This window comes from Natator depressus, chromosome 8 (genome assembly GCF_965152275.1).
Source record: "Natator depressus isolate rNatDep1 chromosome 8, rNatDep2.hap1, whole genome shotgun sequence".
Classification (NCBI taxonomy): Eukaryota; Metazoa; Chordata; order Testudines; family Cheloniidae; genus Natator; species Natator depressus.
In genome coordinates, this window is record NC_134241.1 from 53,994,662 (window position 1) to 54,011,029 (window position 16,368).

The 16,368-nt window shown below is 48.4% G+C and overlaps 1 protein-coding gene across 1 annotated transcript in view; it reads right to left on the bottom strand.

Annotated features, from left to right (window-relative positions):
- The window catches only part of NMNAT2 (nicotinamide nucleotide adenylyltransferase 2), a 68,778-nt gene that overhangs the window by 21,512 nt on the left and 30,898 nt on the right, over positions 1–16,368 (bottom strand). The window contains exons 2-3 of the mRNA XM_074961105.1: positions 1,377–1,465; positions 276–343 (exon numbers count right to left, since the gene is read on the bottom strand). Coding sequence (XP_074817206.1) covers positions 276–343; positions 1,377–1,465 — 157 coding nt within the window. The remainder of the gene's footprint in view (positions 1–275; positions 344–1,376; positions 1,466–16,368) is intronic.

A 16,368-nucleotide genomic window follows, 5' to 3' on the forward strand; every position in this document is an offset into this window, starting at 1 on the left:
TCTGTCATCAGCCGCAGTCGGCAGGGCTGACTGGAGCTTTGCTTTCACCTCCTCCCTTGATGGGGATGTTTGATGCACATCACTAGCTACCACTCGCTGGCTCTGAGATGAGCCCTTTGAAAATCCTCTCCAAGCTCAGTCTGAACTGACCTTCCCCTGAGCTGGTGGATGTGACTCGAACCGGCTTCCTACAGGCGTTGCCCCATAAAAGGAGCGTTGTGTCTTTCAAAGTCTCCCTGTATAACCCTACCAGCAATACCCAAGGTGTTACTCACCTGATCCAGTCAGAGGACTGGACGGCCAGTTGGCACATGGTCAGACGGTGTCGGCTGGAGACCAGGCCCTGAAAGAGAATAGTAGCTAAGAGAGGATGCAGGGAGAATCTGTGAAGCTTTGTCCAATATCCAGTCTTCCCTCAAGCTTGGACCTGATTCAATTCTGAGATTTCACCACCAAAACCTAGTTCCAGCTCTCTTGAATGCATCACAGGGACACAGATCCACTAAACGGAGTGTGAACCCAATAGGACCCGCGCAGATGGGCCATCACCACTGTTATTCATCTGTATAGGGCCGAGGTATCTATGTCTTGCCCAGATTCAGAGGGCAGAACCAAGCAGCCTACATGACATCATAAGAGTTTTGCTTCTCTCTGAATCCCGTCTGGCCTGGGGGCTAATGATAGGGACAGCATTTTCTCGAGTCTTTTTGGTTAGGAGGAGACTTCTGCAGCTCAAATATAGAGATTTCCCCATCTTTGGATTTCGTTCTCCAAAAGATGCTTTTAACAGTTCCTGTCCCAGTATTGCCAAGCCCAAGCATATGAAAATCATGAGCCAGGCCCCCAGACTTATGAGATTGGCTTTAAAAACATGAGATTAAAAAAAACATTATTTGCTTTCTGGTGTTTGTGCCTTTAGGGGTCACATTTTCCAGCTTTCCTTGGTAACCACAAGGGCTAGAAACTTGCGGGGGAGGGGGAGTTAAATGAAAGCTGAGATTTTTATGTAATCACAGGACTCCAGGAGCTGCAGCTTTAAGAAAAAAATAGACTTAGGGTAAAATCACAAGAGGTGGTAACACTGCTGTCCCTACATCAGGTTCATCAGAACTATTAATGGGTACTATCTGACTCACACAATCTATCCCAGCCCTCTGCTCAGCTTCCCCACAGCTTTCCCTCTGGCATCAGCTGAGCTGTAAGATTTCACTCTCTCAGACTCCGTTTCGGAACCAGCATTACCTGGTTCCCCAGGGTGTTCATTGAACTAGAAACCCTCAGACCTAACCCTTCCTGTCGTTCACGCACGCTCCCAGCTTCCTGCAGATTACTTTGGCAATATCATACAGGAGAGAGCAAGAACTTGATCAACCAACCTGCTTCCCATAGGAGTCATGTACAGGTGAGACGATTCCACCAATTACAATGAACCTTCCAGTCTTGTGCAGATAATCCCGGGCTCTTTCTAATGAAGAAAACAAACAAAAAAAGGAGGAGGAAGGGGATCACTATGTAAATTCCACTCAGTAAAGCCAAAAGTTAACTAGCATTTTGAGTCAGATTTGAAAAACTGGTCTCAATTTTCACATGCAGTTTGTGCAAATCCCTGAATTTTCTCCTGCACATAATTGTGCAAGCAAAATTTACTCTGCAAAAGTGGTGGCGGGATTGAGGCCCCTTGGAAACTGTCCCTTTGCCTTTAGGATAAAGATGAAGCTATTAAATGCAAAGTCAGGGCTAAATCCTCTGCTGGTGTAATTGAGTGGCATGCCATTGAAGTCCAGCCATGCCCATTAACACCAGCACAGATGCTGGCTCTGAATATTTCAGTAATGTTAAGGATCTGATTAAAATACACAAAACCCAAGTGCATTTGTAATACAAGGGCAAAGAACGTATTAATCTCCCTCTAGTGACTGGTACACTCCAGGATAACCATGTGCTACTACCACCAGCTAATGAAAATAATCCCTTAGCTCAAGTAACAGAGGTGTGACCTGCAGTGCTAAACATCATGAGTTGATTTCAAATCCAGCTGATGACCCAGCCCTGTGTGTATGAGGGGAGGGGAGATTGTTGTATATTCAGAATGTAAGGCTACCAATGCCCTCTTTAGCTTAATTTGTCATGCCAGTGTGGCAGAGCTCAAATGGCATTGAGGAAGACCCCAGATAAAGGATGTGATTGGTTTTAATTGGATGCAGGTTAATAGTGAACACAGCCATTACCATCCGAAAGGTGTTTGATGGCCTATGTGAAATAAGCTAGTGGGCTCTGCCCCATTCTTAGTGGACACAGGTGTCTACATCACAGAAACCACCATTACAGTTGGCAATCTCGGCAGAGAGCCCAGGGAAGGAATGGGGTCTGGTGACTGACTCCCTGTCTGACCCCTAGAAGTGGTCATTGGTGAGAGGATGAGGGGAAAGGTTGCTTTGCCATGGCCACTGCTGTAGGGCCTGGTCTGTGATTAAATCTAGCCCCTCAGTCTTCAGAGATGTCAGTCCAGCGCTGACTTCATTTAACAATCACAGTAATTAAAACAAGAATGCGTGCAATGGAGTGACCTGTCTCGCAACAACATTGCTGGGTGGAGTGCAGCTAAATCTTTGGGGCAGATTGAAAATGGGCCCTATAAATCTGTTTGCATTTATTCTCTTTGGCGCTGTCTGTGCAGGTGCATTAATGGGGCTGGTGAAACTGTTTTAAAACACAATTTAAAAACAGCTCCTGCTGACACAGCCTGTCTGGCTAGCAGAGGCAGTTTTACAAACTACGTTTTGCATGTATATGAAAGACAGTGTGGTCTAGTGGGTAAGACACTGGCTGGGGGCTCAGCAGACCTAGTTTCTCTTTCTGGCTCTGCCACTGACTTGCTGTGTGACCCGGGGCAAATCACTTCACCTCTCTGTGCCTCAGTTTCCCCTCCCATCCTTTGTCTTGTCTATCTCACTGTAAGCTCTTTAGGGAAGAGACTGTCTCTTACTATGTGTCTGTACCCTGTCCAGCACAGTGGGGCCCTGGTATTATGGGGGCATCTAGGTGCTACTGTGATATAACTAACAATATGTGATACTCGGTCTAAATTACATCAGCAGGAATTATGTTTTAGAACAATTCTATTAGCACATCTGGAGTTACAGAGGAGACTCAGCCTTTGGGTTTTTGAAGAAGGATATTAAAACTATGCATAGGCTCCATTCAAGGAGTCATCACACTCCCTACACAGTAGCACATGAATGACTAGGGCAGGCAGTATAGAGCACAGATAGTCTGCATAGTAGATAAACACTTGTGCATCATGTATGCCCCATCTACAGTACTGGAACACAGCATGCTGCCCTACTTCTACTTTGCCCTATGTACATTGCTAAGGGAGACGATGTTGTGGTCAAACCATTGTTGCCAATTTGCGTTTCCATTTTAGTGTGGTTTTGATCGAACTCTTCTGCAGTCCCTACTGCAGCTCTGGAGGAATCTTCCCCACACCCATTAATTCCAAGAGCCAAAGCTTAACATCTGGATTTAAAAACAGACATATATCTGTAACAGAAATAGTCTGAAAATAAAACAGAAGGGAGAATAAAGACACCAGCTGGTCAGCACTGATGCTTGAAATATGGTTCTGCTCTGAGAAATGTCTATGCAGAAATTACATAGATCTTCCCCTTGTGCGTGTGCAGAATTATGGGTGCTCACTTTAGTGGCCAGTTAGGTCCCCGTCCTGCGTTTGGATCCATATAGATGAACCCCTGTGCCTGTACATGGCTCCAGGTGGGGTACATGTTCTCCCGCACAGACCCGATGGCAGGACTGGGGTTCACTTGCCCTGGAGCAGCTAACTCTGGTTTGGTGAGGGGCAAGTCACAGTTACAGTGGTGCAGCACGGCAGTACTAGGGCTTTGCATGGGAGCAGCTGCATTGGGGTAACCATAGCAGTGGCTCAGACCTGCAGTGTGGAGAAGCCCTTTGTTTGTATGATGGGTTTAGTCCTTAGCACTCCAGAGCCAACACACCTCTAGAGAACGGGCGGGACGAGTCTCTGTCTCATGCATCCGCATGGAATTGTTAACTAAGTGCCATGTTCTGCCCTCAGAGCCCATTGCTCGCCCTCAGAATGCCTATAATTACAATGGAACTTGCTGCATGTGTGTGCACTTGCCTGATATGTGAAAGCCTCAAATCCCTGCTCTGCCTACATCAGAGCAGACTTCGTCCCAGGCCAGCGCCCTGCCCACCAGGCCGTAAAGTGCCAGATACGTGTCGGCCTCAGCAGCGCAGTGCTGCAGGATGCTATGCTGTAAAAGTACCAGAGCTGCTGGCATATGTTGTGTAACGGGATCATCTTTGTGCGCAGTTGTCTGCCAGCCTCTCCAGAAACAAGGAAATTAACTTTTTTATCCCCCGAGTGGAGTTCGGTGTCCACTGTGCTGTGAACTGCCGGAGCGAGAGAACTGAACATGAAGGGAAAGTGAGCTAAGAGAACTTCAGAGGGACTGAGCTGGACCAACACAGCCAAGAAATTCAGTGCAGAGGCTGTTTAGCCCTCATGGGTTAGAGGGGCTTTTAGCATAGCTGATGCTGGCCCTTTCCCATTACATGCGGACAGTGGAAGAAGGGGGGGGTCTACAATGGAACAGGGGAGACTGTTGGAAAATGTCAGGACCATACACTATTCATAGCCCATCCCCAGGAGGAAAGGACGGTCCAGGGGTTAGGGTGGTAGCCTAGGACTTGGTAAACCTGCAGTTAAGTTCCTGCTCTGCCACAGACTTCCTGTGTGACCTTGGGTGAGTCACTTAGTCCATCCGTGCCTCAGAGCCCCACCTGTAAGCCATGGATCGTAGCACTTCCCAGTTGTTGTGACAAGGCTGCAGGTCTGTCTATGCTGCAACTGGAGGTGTGGCTGCAGCTGGGGTAGGCGCATGCATGCTAGCGTAACTCTAGCTAAACAGAGCAGCGCAGATACACCAGCCAGGCCTGCAGCATGGGAGAGCAATGCAGGTATGGACCCAGGGTTCCGGGTGGGCTTGTACCATTGACACCGGGTCTGCACTCCCACATCTTCACTGCTATTTTTAGCCAATCCAGCTAGATCAAAGCTAGCATGCGTGAGGCTGCCTGGGCTCCAATTGCACCTCTGAGTGCAATGCAGACGTACTGCCTATGAGGTGCTGAAATATTAATGGGGGGCAATGTAAGTTCCTAAGTGCGCAAAACCTCCGTGCCAATGAAACGCCCTGGGTAGACCAGGCCTAAGATAGAGAGAGAAATTAAGGGTGGAGTGTTAGTACTAGTCTCTTTGTCATTCTGAGTGTTGTCTGGTTGTTAATCAGATCCCTCTCATTGGCAGGGTATTACAGTGTATTTAGCAATTTCGAAACATTTGCTTTCAAGATGCCCCTGCCTGGACATTGGAACCGCTTGTGAAAATCTGTTACATAGCACCATGTCCTGTGTTCTTTCTCTGCAGTACTAGGAAAACTGGCCTTGGGGTTAACAGTAGAAGTGGGAGTCAGATCTGGTTCTGTTCCCAGCTCTGCCATGGACTTGTTGTGGGACTGTGGGTAAGTCACTTAATCTCTCTGTGCCTTGATTTCCCTGTCGGGGGGTGGGGAGGTAATAATACTTGCAACCTCAAAGGGTTGCTGTGAGGCTCAGTTCATTAACTTGTCAGCCTGCAGAGGTTTCACTTTATTCTTCTACAGCATTTTCTAAGACCTGAATAGCCCCATGCCTGAGTTTGCACACAAGATGAGATTTCTTTATTCCTGTATAATGGTTTTGGGGAGAGAGAGTGTGTGTGTGTGTGCGCGCGTGAGTGCGTGTGTGTGCATGTGAGTGCGTGCACGCACACAAACGAGTTCAGTGTGAAAATACTGCAACCACCACTCCCTTCAATTCCCTGCATGTGACTCCTTTTGGGAACCAAACCTGCACTCTCGAACAGGTTGAGTTGCATGTTTTCTGTAAGCGTGTGGTCCCTGCTCTCATTCAGCAGACCAGAGAGGTCAAATCAAACCCAGGAGCCCGCACATTAGGCTGGTTAATTCTCCAGGATGAAAACAAACCATTTTCTTGATTTCCTTCACTTTCCATTTGTCTGCTGTCTCTGGCTGCTGTTGCTTAAACAAAACTCTCTCTCTCTCTCTCTCTCTCTCTCTGTTCATGGTGTTGTTGATCTGGTTTGACGTTCATTGTATCTGGCTTAGGAGTTCCTAGCAACTGGGGAATGGGTTTGTGGCTCTCAATTTCCCAAATGTCACTTCTGACTACTTTTTGAAGGAGGGGAAGCACCAGAGGCTTCCATCACTGCCAAGGCACTGGGACACTTTATTATTATTATTAGAGAATTTGCTTCCAGCTCACTCATTCCTGCCTGGGACTCTGGAGACCTGCATCCTCTCCACTTGAAAAGTTCCTCGGGTGCCATCCCTGCAGGGACTTCACCCACTGCAGCAGAAAGATTTACCAACATATGGATGCTAACGGGAAGAAGAAGAAAAAAATGAAGGCACGCAGAGAGGAGAAAAAACAGTGGAGCAGTTTTCCATCCAAGGTGCATTAGGTTTTTGAGGATGATCATTTTAAAACTCAACAGCATCTAACAAAGTTTGCAAGGAGTTGAGATAACGTATTGGAAGAGCTGCTGGGCTTGATATTGTGGCGGAGAGCATTGGAAGTTAAGGAGGCATCAGTGCTTTTTTTAAAACCTTCAATTCCCAATGATTGACTACATCCGTTAAAATGCGCTTTCACCTGAAATTCTGCATTGGAGGCTCCTGCCCAGAAGCTCATGTTTTGAAACAAAATTTCTATGAATCACTTGAGTTGTGTGTGTGTTTTAATGACAGAGGGACCAGGAGCTGAGTAGTTCGTTAAGTTTTCTGAGCTCCTTGAATTGCTAAATAGCTTTGACTTTAAAACAGAAATTAAACTGATCAAGTGATGCATTGTTAAACCCATCCTTTGCTCTCAAGAGCCTGGATCATGTATCGCTTCCAGATCAGTCCTGTGGAATAGCCATAGTGGATGAGATTGCTTTGGAGTTGCTCTGACTTTTGGATAATAATTTATCTGCACCAGCGCCCTCTTGTAGAGAGTCCCACAGAGGTCCATGCTTTCAGCTTTGTCATGCAGTGTGTATATGAATGCACTCAGAGAACCAATCCAGCAGCATGGCCCAAGGTGTCATCAGCAAAGTGGGGATACTTGAGACTGTGTCATAGTCTCTCCCGATCAAGGCTTCGTCTCTGCGCTGCCTGCCTGGCTGGGGATGTGCGACGGCTGGATGAGACTCGGCTCCAGATGGCAATACGGGATTGCTTGTTGGAAGGAGGAAGAAGCTGAAGTGTCGCTCGTGTGGTGGTTGCTCCCATGTCAGTACAGAGAGTTCCCAGTTGATGTTATATTGTTGCTTGTGAGCTGAATGTGGAAGCCAGTGTCTTGGTAATAGTCGAAAGTGGCTGCTTGCATCATCAAAATATTCTGCAGTTGTGACCTCCTCTCCCCAAGTCGTGGCCCCAGTCACAGTGAGAGGTGTCTGATAAGCACTGAGGGGATGTGCGACAGTCACCTTAGAGCACAGTGGTACACTAAGCATGCAAGGCACACCCAACCAGATGGGCATTGTCCAGCTAGCAGCCTGAGGGCCGGAAGATTCCATCTGGCCCCCATGGAGGACACAAAATGGCATCCTCTGTACGGTATAACCGCGCAGGCCCCAGATGTGTAAGGTTATGCCACATGGAGGACACCACTTAGGAGAACAAAATGGTGTCCTCCGCACTGCACGACTTCGCAGGCCCTGCCTATGTGAGGCCACACCGCATGGAGGATGCCATTCTGGATTGCCTAAGAATCCCTCGTTCATAGGAAGACAGGAATAGCCCTGCCAGATCAGACTTGTGGCCCATCCAGACCTGTATCCTGTCTCTGTGAAAGGGGCCAGTACAGCTGCTTCTGAGGAAAGTGCAAGAAACCCCCAACTAGACAATTATGGAATAATGGCAGGAGAACTTTCTTCCTAACCTCCATCAGATAGCAGCTGGCTAATACCCTGGCACAGGAGGGGGGCGGGGGTTCAGGATGATTTTTTAATCCCATCTAAGGTCACGGTGGATGCGGCTATTACACAGATGTGTCTAAATCTTTCTTTTTGTAGGGCCTTAAACTGGAGGGAAGAAAAACCCTGCCTTCCTCTCCAGCCCCTCGAGGAACCTGCCCTCTCCTGCCATTCGAATAGGAGTAATAACCCTGGGACCTTCCCATTGGTGGTGACATCCCCATTGGGCGCCAACAAGAGTGTTAGCTACAAATAGGATTCTCCATTAAAATCGGGACCATATTAATCTTTGGTGGTGTATCTCCCTTGACTGCAATGGAGATACACCAGAGATGCATTAGGCCCAGCTTCTAGTGCTTTGGTGGTAACGGTTTGTCCACAGACCTGCAATATGCCATGTGCTCTGGTCACTGTTGCTTTGTGCATGGCAGGGCTGATGGGAGCTGGCAGGCTAGCGAGTGTGTGGGGAGCAGCGCTGTTACCCAGGGGCTCCACTGGAGTTGGTTTTGCTGTGTGTTTGGGTCATGATGCTTTGCGATAGAAACAACTGTTCCTTTCATGGAAACTGGGCACTGCTCGCCAGGCCTAGGTGCTCTGAGGAAAGTCCCCTTCCCCTTCCTCGTGGGCAGTCACATGTCCCATCCAGTTGGTTCTGGCGGCTGCGCTCTCAGCTCCCCTGGTCAATGTGGTTCTTTCTCTCCTGGTTTCCCTTGGTCAAAATCACCTTTGGCCTCTCCATCTCACTCCCCTGGCGACAAGGCTGGTGCGGGGGAGTGGAGAACGGCAGGGCCTCTCTCTGCCAGTAGGGTAGGGGAAGCTGGTGAGCTAAGAAGGAGGGGGAGAAGTCAGGCTAGGGAGTCAGGAGAAGGGGGAGAGGCAGAGAACGCCAAGGGGAATAATAAAGTGAGTATCTATTGGCTTCAGCACAATAGCCGTGCTGGAGAAAACAGTTCCCTGGACTGTACATATCACCTGAAGCCAATTTTCCCCTTCCTTGGGGCAGTATTGTACTGCTGTTGCTCCTGGCTCCTAGATCCTCAGCTGGTGTAAACTGGCTTAGCTCCATTGACTTCAATGGAATGGATTTGCACCAGCAGTAGATCTGTGGAACGGAAGCTCCATTGATTGCTGTTCATTCCCTTTAGAGTATGTGGTCTAGTGGACAGGGCACTGGACTGCAACTCAGGAGACCTGAGTTCTGTTCCTGACTCTGCTCCTGAGCTGCTGTCACCTTGGGCAAGTCACTTCATCGCTTGGTGCCTCTGTTTCCCCTCCCACCCTTTGCCTGCCTGATCTCTTTAGACTGTGGCTTTTTGGGGCAGGGCCTGTTCCTCAGTGCTACTGCAGTAGAAATATAAAATAACGTGACACATTCCCAGCAAGAGCGACTCGCACACACAGATGGCTTTCAATTCCATTGCCCACCAAGGCCTTGCTTACATAACAGAAGGGCTGCCAAGGAGCCCTTCCAGAGCTCTGAAACATTGCTCTATCTTTAATTCAGACTGATTGTCTGCCCCCACTCCCCACCCCCAAAAGCTGCTCAGGTTCAGGCAGGGTTGTCAGCCTTCGATCTTAATTTCTTGGCTTTGTCTCATCATCTTATGTCAAAACCTTTATGTGCTTAGGACTTTGTCTTTAATATTGTGTGGCGCTGACTGTCCCGTGAATGTAACCAGGACTAGCTACACAGGACGGGTGCATGATGAACATCTGCAATGCACTTACCCTCCGACCTCTCTTTGGCTACACAGCCTCATTTCCACATGCAGTGTGCACGGTTCCACCAAATCCGGCAGTAACTGTGAGGGGTCGCTTACAGGGAGCAGCGAGAGCGGACGGTACATATTTGTCACCGCTAGATCATGATGGTGTAGCGAAACAGGCCTCTGGCCTGCATGCGGGACAGAGCGACCCCCTGCTTGTGCAAAGGACAACAGCTTTTTGGCTTGTGTTTGTAAAGACTGGCCCCGATCCTGCCTAGTCCAAAGTATTTTACTTGGGGGGGAAAAAGATCATGTGCATAAAGTCCAAGCTGATTCACACCCCTCTTTTTCCAGGGGAGGTGTGTGGGCTTGGGTGGGGTGTAGAATTTGGCCCTCAGGCTTTTAAAAACCCTGCGGTCCCTCCCCGCGCTTTTTAGAAGTTGCACAACTGTCAGGGATGGTCCAGGGTTGCTTGGCCCTGCCTCAGCGCCGGGGGCTGGACTTGCAGACTTCTCACAGTCCCTTGCAGCTCTGCATTTCTACAGTTCTGTCACAGAGATCGGTTTAGCAGTAGCCACGCCAGCTTTCTGCGGCAGGTCAGGTATTCAGACTCCCCCACAGTAGGCTCCTCATGCCAAGCTCTCACTCTCTCCGGGCACGATGGGCATTCCTCTGCCGTTGTGCGAGAAGGGTCAGCCCTCTGTGCAGGCATTGTTGTAGAGATTCACACTCACACTCTCTGAGTGCAGTAGAAGTCCCGGCCCCCTGCACTTGTCCGGTCTCTGGGCATGCGGTGGGATTCGCCACCATCGTTCGAGTGCCAGTCTCTGAGACAAGCAGGATTCACTCACCCAGGCTTCCAAATGCAGCAGGTCCGGTCAAGTGCTTTGAGATGCTTTTTTCTAAAGAGGGACATTTGGAAGCTGTGTCTGATATGGCTGTATTAGCAAAGCAGTTCATTCTGTCCCTGTCACTCCAGCCCTCAGACAATCGCCAGGTCACAGCCCTTGTGCTTTGGGACAAAGCCCTGGCAGTTCAGAGGACACATTAATCTCTTCAGCCTGTCATCTGACTGGAGAGGAGGGGCAGAGCCCCCCAGGACAAGAGAATTAAAACATCTCCTGTACTTTGAAACGCAGCTGAGCCAGGCCGATCTCTGGCAGACAGCGAGCATCCTTTCCGGGGGAGGAAATCCTGTGTGGGAGGAATTGATAGAGCAGAAAGGGGGCTGCCAGGGTCAGACTGAACCATCGGGGGCAAGGAGAGTGATGGCACCGGAGCGTGACCAGAACAACTGCTGCTAAGAGATAAAATCCCAGCCTCCAGGAAGGCAGCCAGCTACTCTCTCTGCTGGCGGGGATGGGTTATTAATGAGATCAGATCATTTCTTCTCTTCATCCACTGCAGTTCCCCCTCCCCAGGACTGGGCACTTGCGCTGTGTAACATACCACAGGCAGGCTCCTGACAGGCTCCCAGACCTCGCACAAAATAATCCCCACTCATTGGATTGCTTCCACTTGGTTCTAACTGGCTATTTTTATGCAGTGAGATAGGGCCGAGAAAGGGAGATGTAGCGAGGAGGTTTCTTTCCTTCTGTTGCCCCAAATGACCTGAACCCTTTTTTCCCCCTCAGCATTAAATGAGCTGCCTCGGGGCCGAGAAATGGGGCCAAATCCTCAGCTGGTGTAAATTAGGGTGTCCCTCTTGGAGGATCTGGCTCATGGCCTCCTTTGCATTACTGTCCCTGGCACCAGTGCAGAGCAGCAGTTCTGTTCTCCAGGCACAGATGGGAGCGCCCCTATCCATGTGAGATAGAGAGGAGAAATGCCTGCAGTTCTTGCTGGAGAACAGGATTTAATGAGCAAATTGCCTCCCCTCCCTCTTTATTTCCTTTCCTTCAGCTTCCCCGGCCCAGCAGTTAACACTGGGGAGGGGAATTAGAAGGGGGCTGCTTTCAACATAAAGCCAGCGTCTGCGGGAGTAGCCCAGCTGCTGGGTTGCAGGTCACTTAGGAGTCAAACCAATTCCATGGTTGCTCTAGGGATTGATGATGTGAAATAAGGGCTCTGCCTCTTGAATCTATTTCAGTGGCCCACGCTAGCACTGCCTCAATTACAGGACTGTCAGTGCGTCCGTTATAAAGTATCTTTTTCAGGGGGTGAGAGCTCACACATCAAGACCCCCTTTGTCCTCAAAGGCTCAGGCTCCAAGCGGAGGTCTGTTTTGTTGGAAAGAAAAGGTCATGAAATCAGTTGGTTCTTTTTTCTAGAACCAGGCCCAGAAGAAGAGAGAAGTGTAGGTTGGTGGCTGTGCACTTGTCAGTGTGCAGGTAGAGCACAGGGGTCACATTTTGGAAAAGTGTCTAATTGACTTAGGAGCCTAAAGCCAAGACTTTCAGAAGTCACTAATGAGTTTGGTGCCTGGATTTCTGAGTGCCCAACCTGAAAGCACTGAACCTCTGCCCTCTGAAAATCAGACCCCTTTCAAGCGTTTCCTCTTGGGCACCCCAAAATGGAGGCATTCAAGGGCACTACTCGCTTTAAAATGGGGCTTAGGCTCCAAAATCTCTTTGGCGCTTTTGCAAATGTGACCCTTTGTCTAAGGTTGTGATTTTCAAAGAAATCTATTAGGTGCTCCAATCCCAATGAATTTTAATGCAACTCCCTGAGGGGCTTTTGAAAATCCCAACCTAAACCTTTATTAGGACGCAAGAGAAATATAACTTTGCAGGCGCATTGTCCTTTCTTTGGAGTCTGTTTAAAAATTGGTTTCAGAGTAGCAGCCGTGTTAGTCTGTATTCGCAAAAAGAAAAGGAGGACTTGTGGCACCACAAGTACTCCTTTTCTTTTTGTTTAAAAATTAAAACCATGTTCTGACGGTGCCGTGTGTTATTGCTAAATTCTGTTGTGATAGCCCCCTCCGGATTATAAACCTCACTTTTGAATAATGTAATAACGATACTGAACATTTATCTAATGCCTTCCATCCCAAAGGATCCTAAAGCATTTACAGTTGGTATTATAAAAATCAACCTATCTGTGCAGGTTCTTATACTGTGCATATCTATATGCAAGAAACACTGCACCCATCTATGAAAGGCAGCCCCCTCTGGGGTGAAATGCAGCAGCTGTTGAAAGTACATTTCAACATAGCACAAGACTTGGACAGGAAATGAAGAATACCAGATTAGACAAACTGCAGAGCATATTTTGGTAAACTCAATACAATTATTGCAACTGGAATTTAGCCAGGAAGCTAGGGCTAAAACCTCTCCTCTTTCAAAAGCACTCTAGGCTCTTTAGTGAGCACACATGGCAGTATTGCCAACTGCAAGTGTTCAAAAATCACGAGACTGGCTTAAAAATCATGAGATTTTTAAAAAATAATATATTTGGGGCTTTTTTTTCTTGGCCCTCTTGTCTCTGAGCCTTTAGGGTGCACTTGGATTATGTTTTCCAGCTTTTGTGTGCAACCATGGCAGCTAGAAACTTGTTTTTATTTTAAATGAAAATTGAGAGTCTCACAAAATAACATGACTCCAGAAGCTGGGGCTTGAATAAAAATGCCAAATATGATAAGACTTGCAATAAAAATTATGTGAGTTGGCAACACAGAGTGGTCAGGACTTTGGTTTTATGTCTTATCCTATAAACACCCACTCCAGCAGCACAGCACTCTCTAGGGACATGGGGTCAGTGCTAACCTTGAGACAATAGTGCTGTCATCTGAATCATCAACATAAGCTTGCTGCAGAACTGGTTTTTCCCTTCCAACTACTTACCAGGCCTCCCACCCTTCTTAGGGCCTGATCCAAAGCACACTGAAATCAATGGGATCCCTCCCTTATTTGTGAGATCTGATGTTATTGCATCCCTAGAAGGGATAGTTGCATGCAATGATTTACTCCATGGCCATGAAATTGACAACAAACATAGCCACTATGTTTTGGACCATTCTGTCTGTGTTCCCTCTACTGGCTCTGCAGTGGCTGCTGTTTAATGAAGTACACTGACGTCAATTGCTGATGCACTGACAGCAACGTTTTGGCACAATAAGCTGCTACACAAATTTATTATTGTTAAGCAAAGCCAATTATGTTTGCATTTTACTCCCAAAAGAAACCATAAAAAAACAAGAGAAAAGAAATCAGAGAAAACTGGTCGAGATGAATAGAAGAGGAAGGGACCAGATCCTCAGTTGGTTTAATTTGGCATAGCTCCAAGCCAAAGGAGCTGTATTAATATACACCAACTGAGACTCTGGTGGCAAGTCTTTAAGATGCTATTTCAAGCAACAAAAATGAGCCTCAGTAATATGTCAGCAGCCTCCCATCAGCTCCTGCACTGCGCTCCCAATTTGAGGCTCGGGAGGAGTGAGGACATAGCAGGTTTTGCGGGGGGGGGAGGGGGGAGGAGTGGGGGCAGGCCTGTGGCAGAGCAGTGAGCACCCCCTGGCACATTAGAAAGTTGGTACCTGTAGCACCAGCCCCGGAGTTGGTGCCTATTACAAGGAGCCGCATATTAACTTCTGAAGAGAAGCATATGGCTCCGAAGCCACAGGTTGGCCACCCCTGTCTTAGCACTTGGGTAGCTTCATGTTATAGACAGCGTACCTAGCTGTGCACCTGTGAACTCTGAAGCTGCTGTTAAGAAGCCAGAGTTGCACTATTGAGAACAACTGCCAGCTCTAGAGCCTGCCCTATTCAGACGGTTTGGATTAGGTTGGGAGGAATTGAGAACATTTTGCAATCTGGTGCTGTGGACAGATGGGGACATCACAGAAGTTAGGAATGGAAAAGAGCTACTTAGGTCCTCAGGTGCATTCCCAAACAATCCAGGAGTGTTTCTGATGCGTATTGTCTACTGTATGGTCCTACCTAGTTTGTAAATGTCCAGAATAGAGCTGGTCAAAGTTCAAAATAGGAACAATATTAATAAACATTTTTGACAGCTTTTGACCAGCTGTTGGGGTGTCAAAATGTAGAATTTTTGTTGAAGAGGGGGAAATTTAATTAAAATGGCCAGACAGTGGGTTTCCTATTGTTTACCCAGATCTAGGTCCAAAAGATGCAATTTGCCCTGCTCCCTTTGGCTCTTTGTCTATACCTAATACACCTCCTGCTCAGGTAGTTCTTCTTGATACCCTAAATTGTCTCTCTGGATTTCATCACATTCCTCCTCTTGATACCCCAAATGTCTCACTAAATCATCTCTCCTTTCTTGGGGTTTTTGCACCCTTGAATATTTGCAGACTGTGATAATGTATCCCCACTGTAGAGGTTGTTCAGCCAAAATCTGCATGATGAGTTCTTTTGATTTGCCCTTTTAAAGTCAGCCCTTCCAACCTGCTCCTTATTTATGGAGCTCTTCTCTGAACTGACTCCATTGTGCCTATGTCCCATGTCCCCCTGCAACAGGATGCAGGGAGGCACTTCGGTCTCTTAGGATCACTGGCATATTCCCTTTTGTGGGACAGAGCATCTGTTTTCCCATTGCAGGTCCCATTGTAGCACACTGGTAAAGGTACCATGGGTTCTGAAGGTGACGTGGGTCCATGGGGCTGCAGGAGATCTTCCCACTTGCAGTCCTTTGATCTGTTCTCACTGTGTGCAGTTTTCCACCCAAAGCTGGTCCATTGTGGCCTGTTAGTGAGTGACCTGCTCCTGGAGGTGCAGCATCCCCTGGGGCATCTATTGGTTCCATACCTGTTTCAGGTAGGGCAAGTCTTGAAGGAGACCAAAGCGGTCTGAGCAAACTGCAATGTCCAGTGGCTGAGGTGGTCTCAGGGGCAATCCAGAGCAGTAGTCAAATGTGCATGGGTGGTTGGGTAGCCGGGAGGTCAACTGGTATCAGAGGTAGCCCGTGGCAATGGTCAGAGACCTTTCAGGGGTCTGTAGCTGGCAGATCCAATCCAGGGGGTTGGATCAGTGGGTTAGGGAGGCAAGGTCTGGCGATGTGGCAAGGCAGTGTCAGGTGAAGCAGCATGGCAAGGTGATCTAGGCAGCAATTAGCAGGCAATGGCCTATTACTCAAATAGCTTCCTCTGCCTGTTGAGACCTTTATATAGTCCAGGTATCCAATGAGAGTGCTGCCTGCCCAGCCAATCAGGTGCCTGGGTCGCGGCTGCTGTGGGTCTGTAGGTCTTTAGCGCTAAGGATGTTGATCAGGGGTGGTGGGTGGGTCAGTGCACTGCAGTGGCTAAGGATGTGGTCTAGGGTAGGCCTGGGTTCAATATGGGGGTCCTGATTGGGTGGGGGGGAGTTAAGAGGAAGAGCAGAGGTTGGGAAGTGGATTAAGGTTTTATATTCCATTGGGGAGACTTACCGCAGAGAGAGCCAAGGCAGGGCATGTTGCCCATGTGGAGTCTGGCTTCAGAAAGGTCTGGAATAAGGTCCCTTTGAAAGGCCAGGCCACAAGGTAGCAAGAGTCTCCGCCATTGCCATCTCCTTTTGTGCCGGTAGGGTAAAGGGAACCCCTGGCTGCATAGGAGCATCACAGCTGTCTCTTCCCGGTACGCTATGGCCTCTTGCAATGTCACACCAACAGCAGGGCCAGAAGGTGGGGTCATCCTGTGCCAGTAGCATAGGGCTCTCTGGT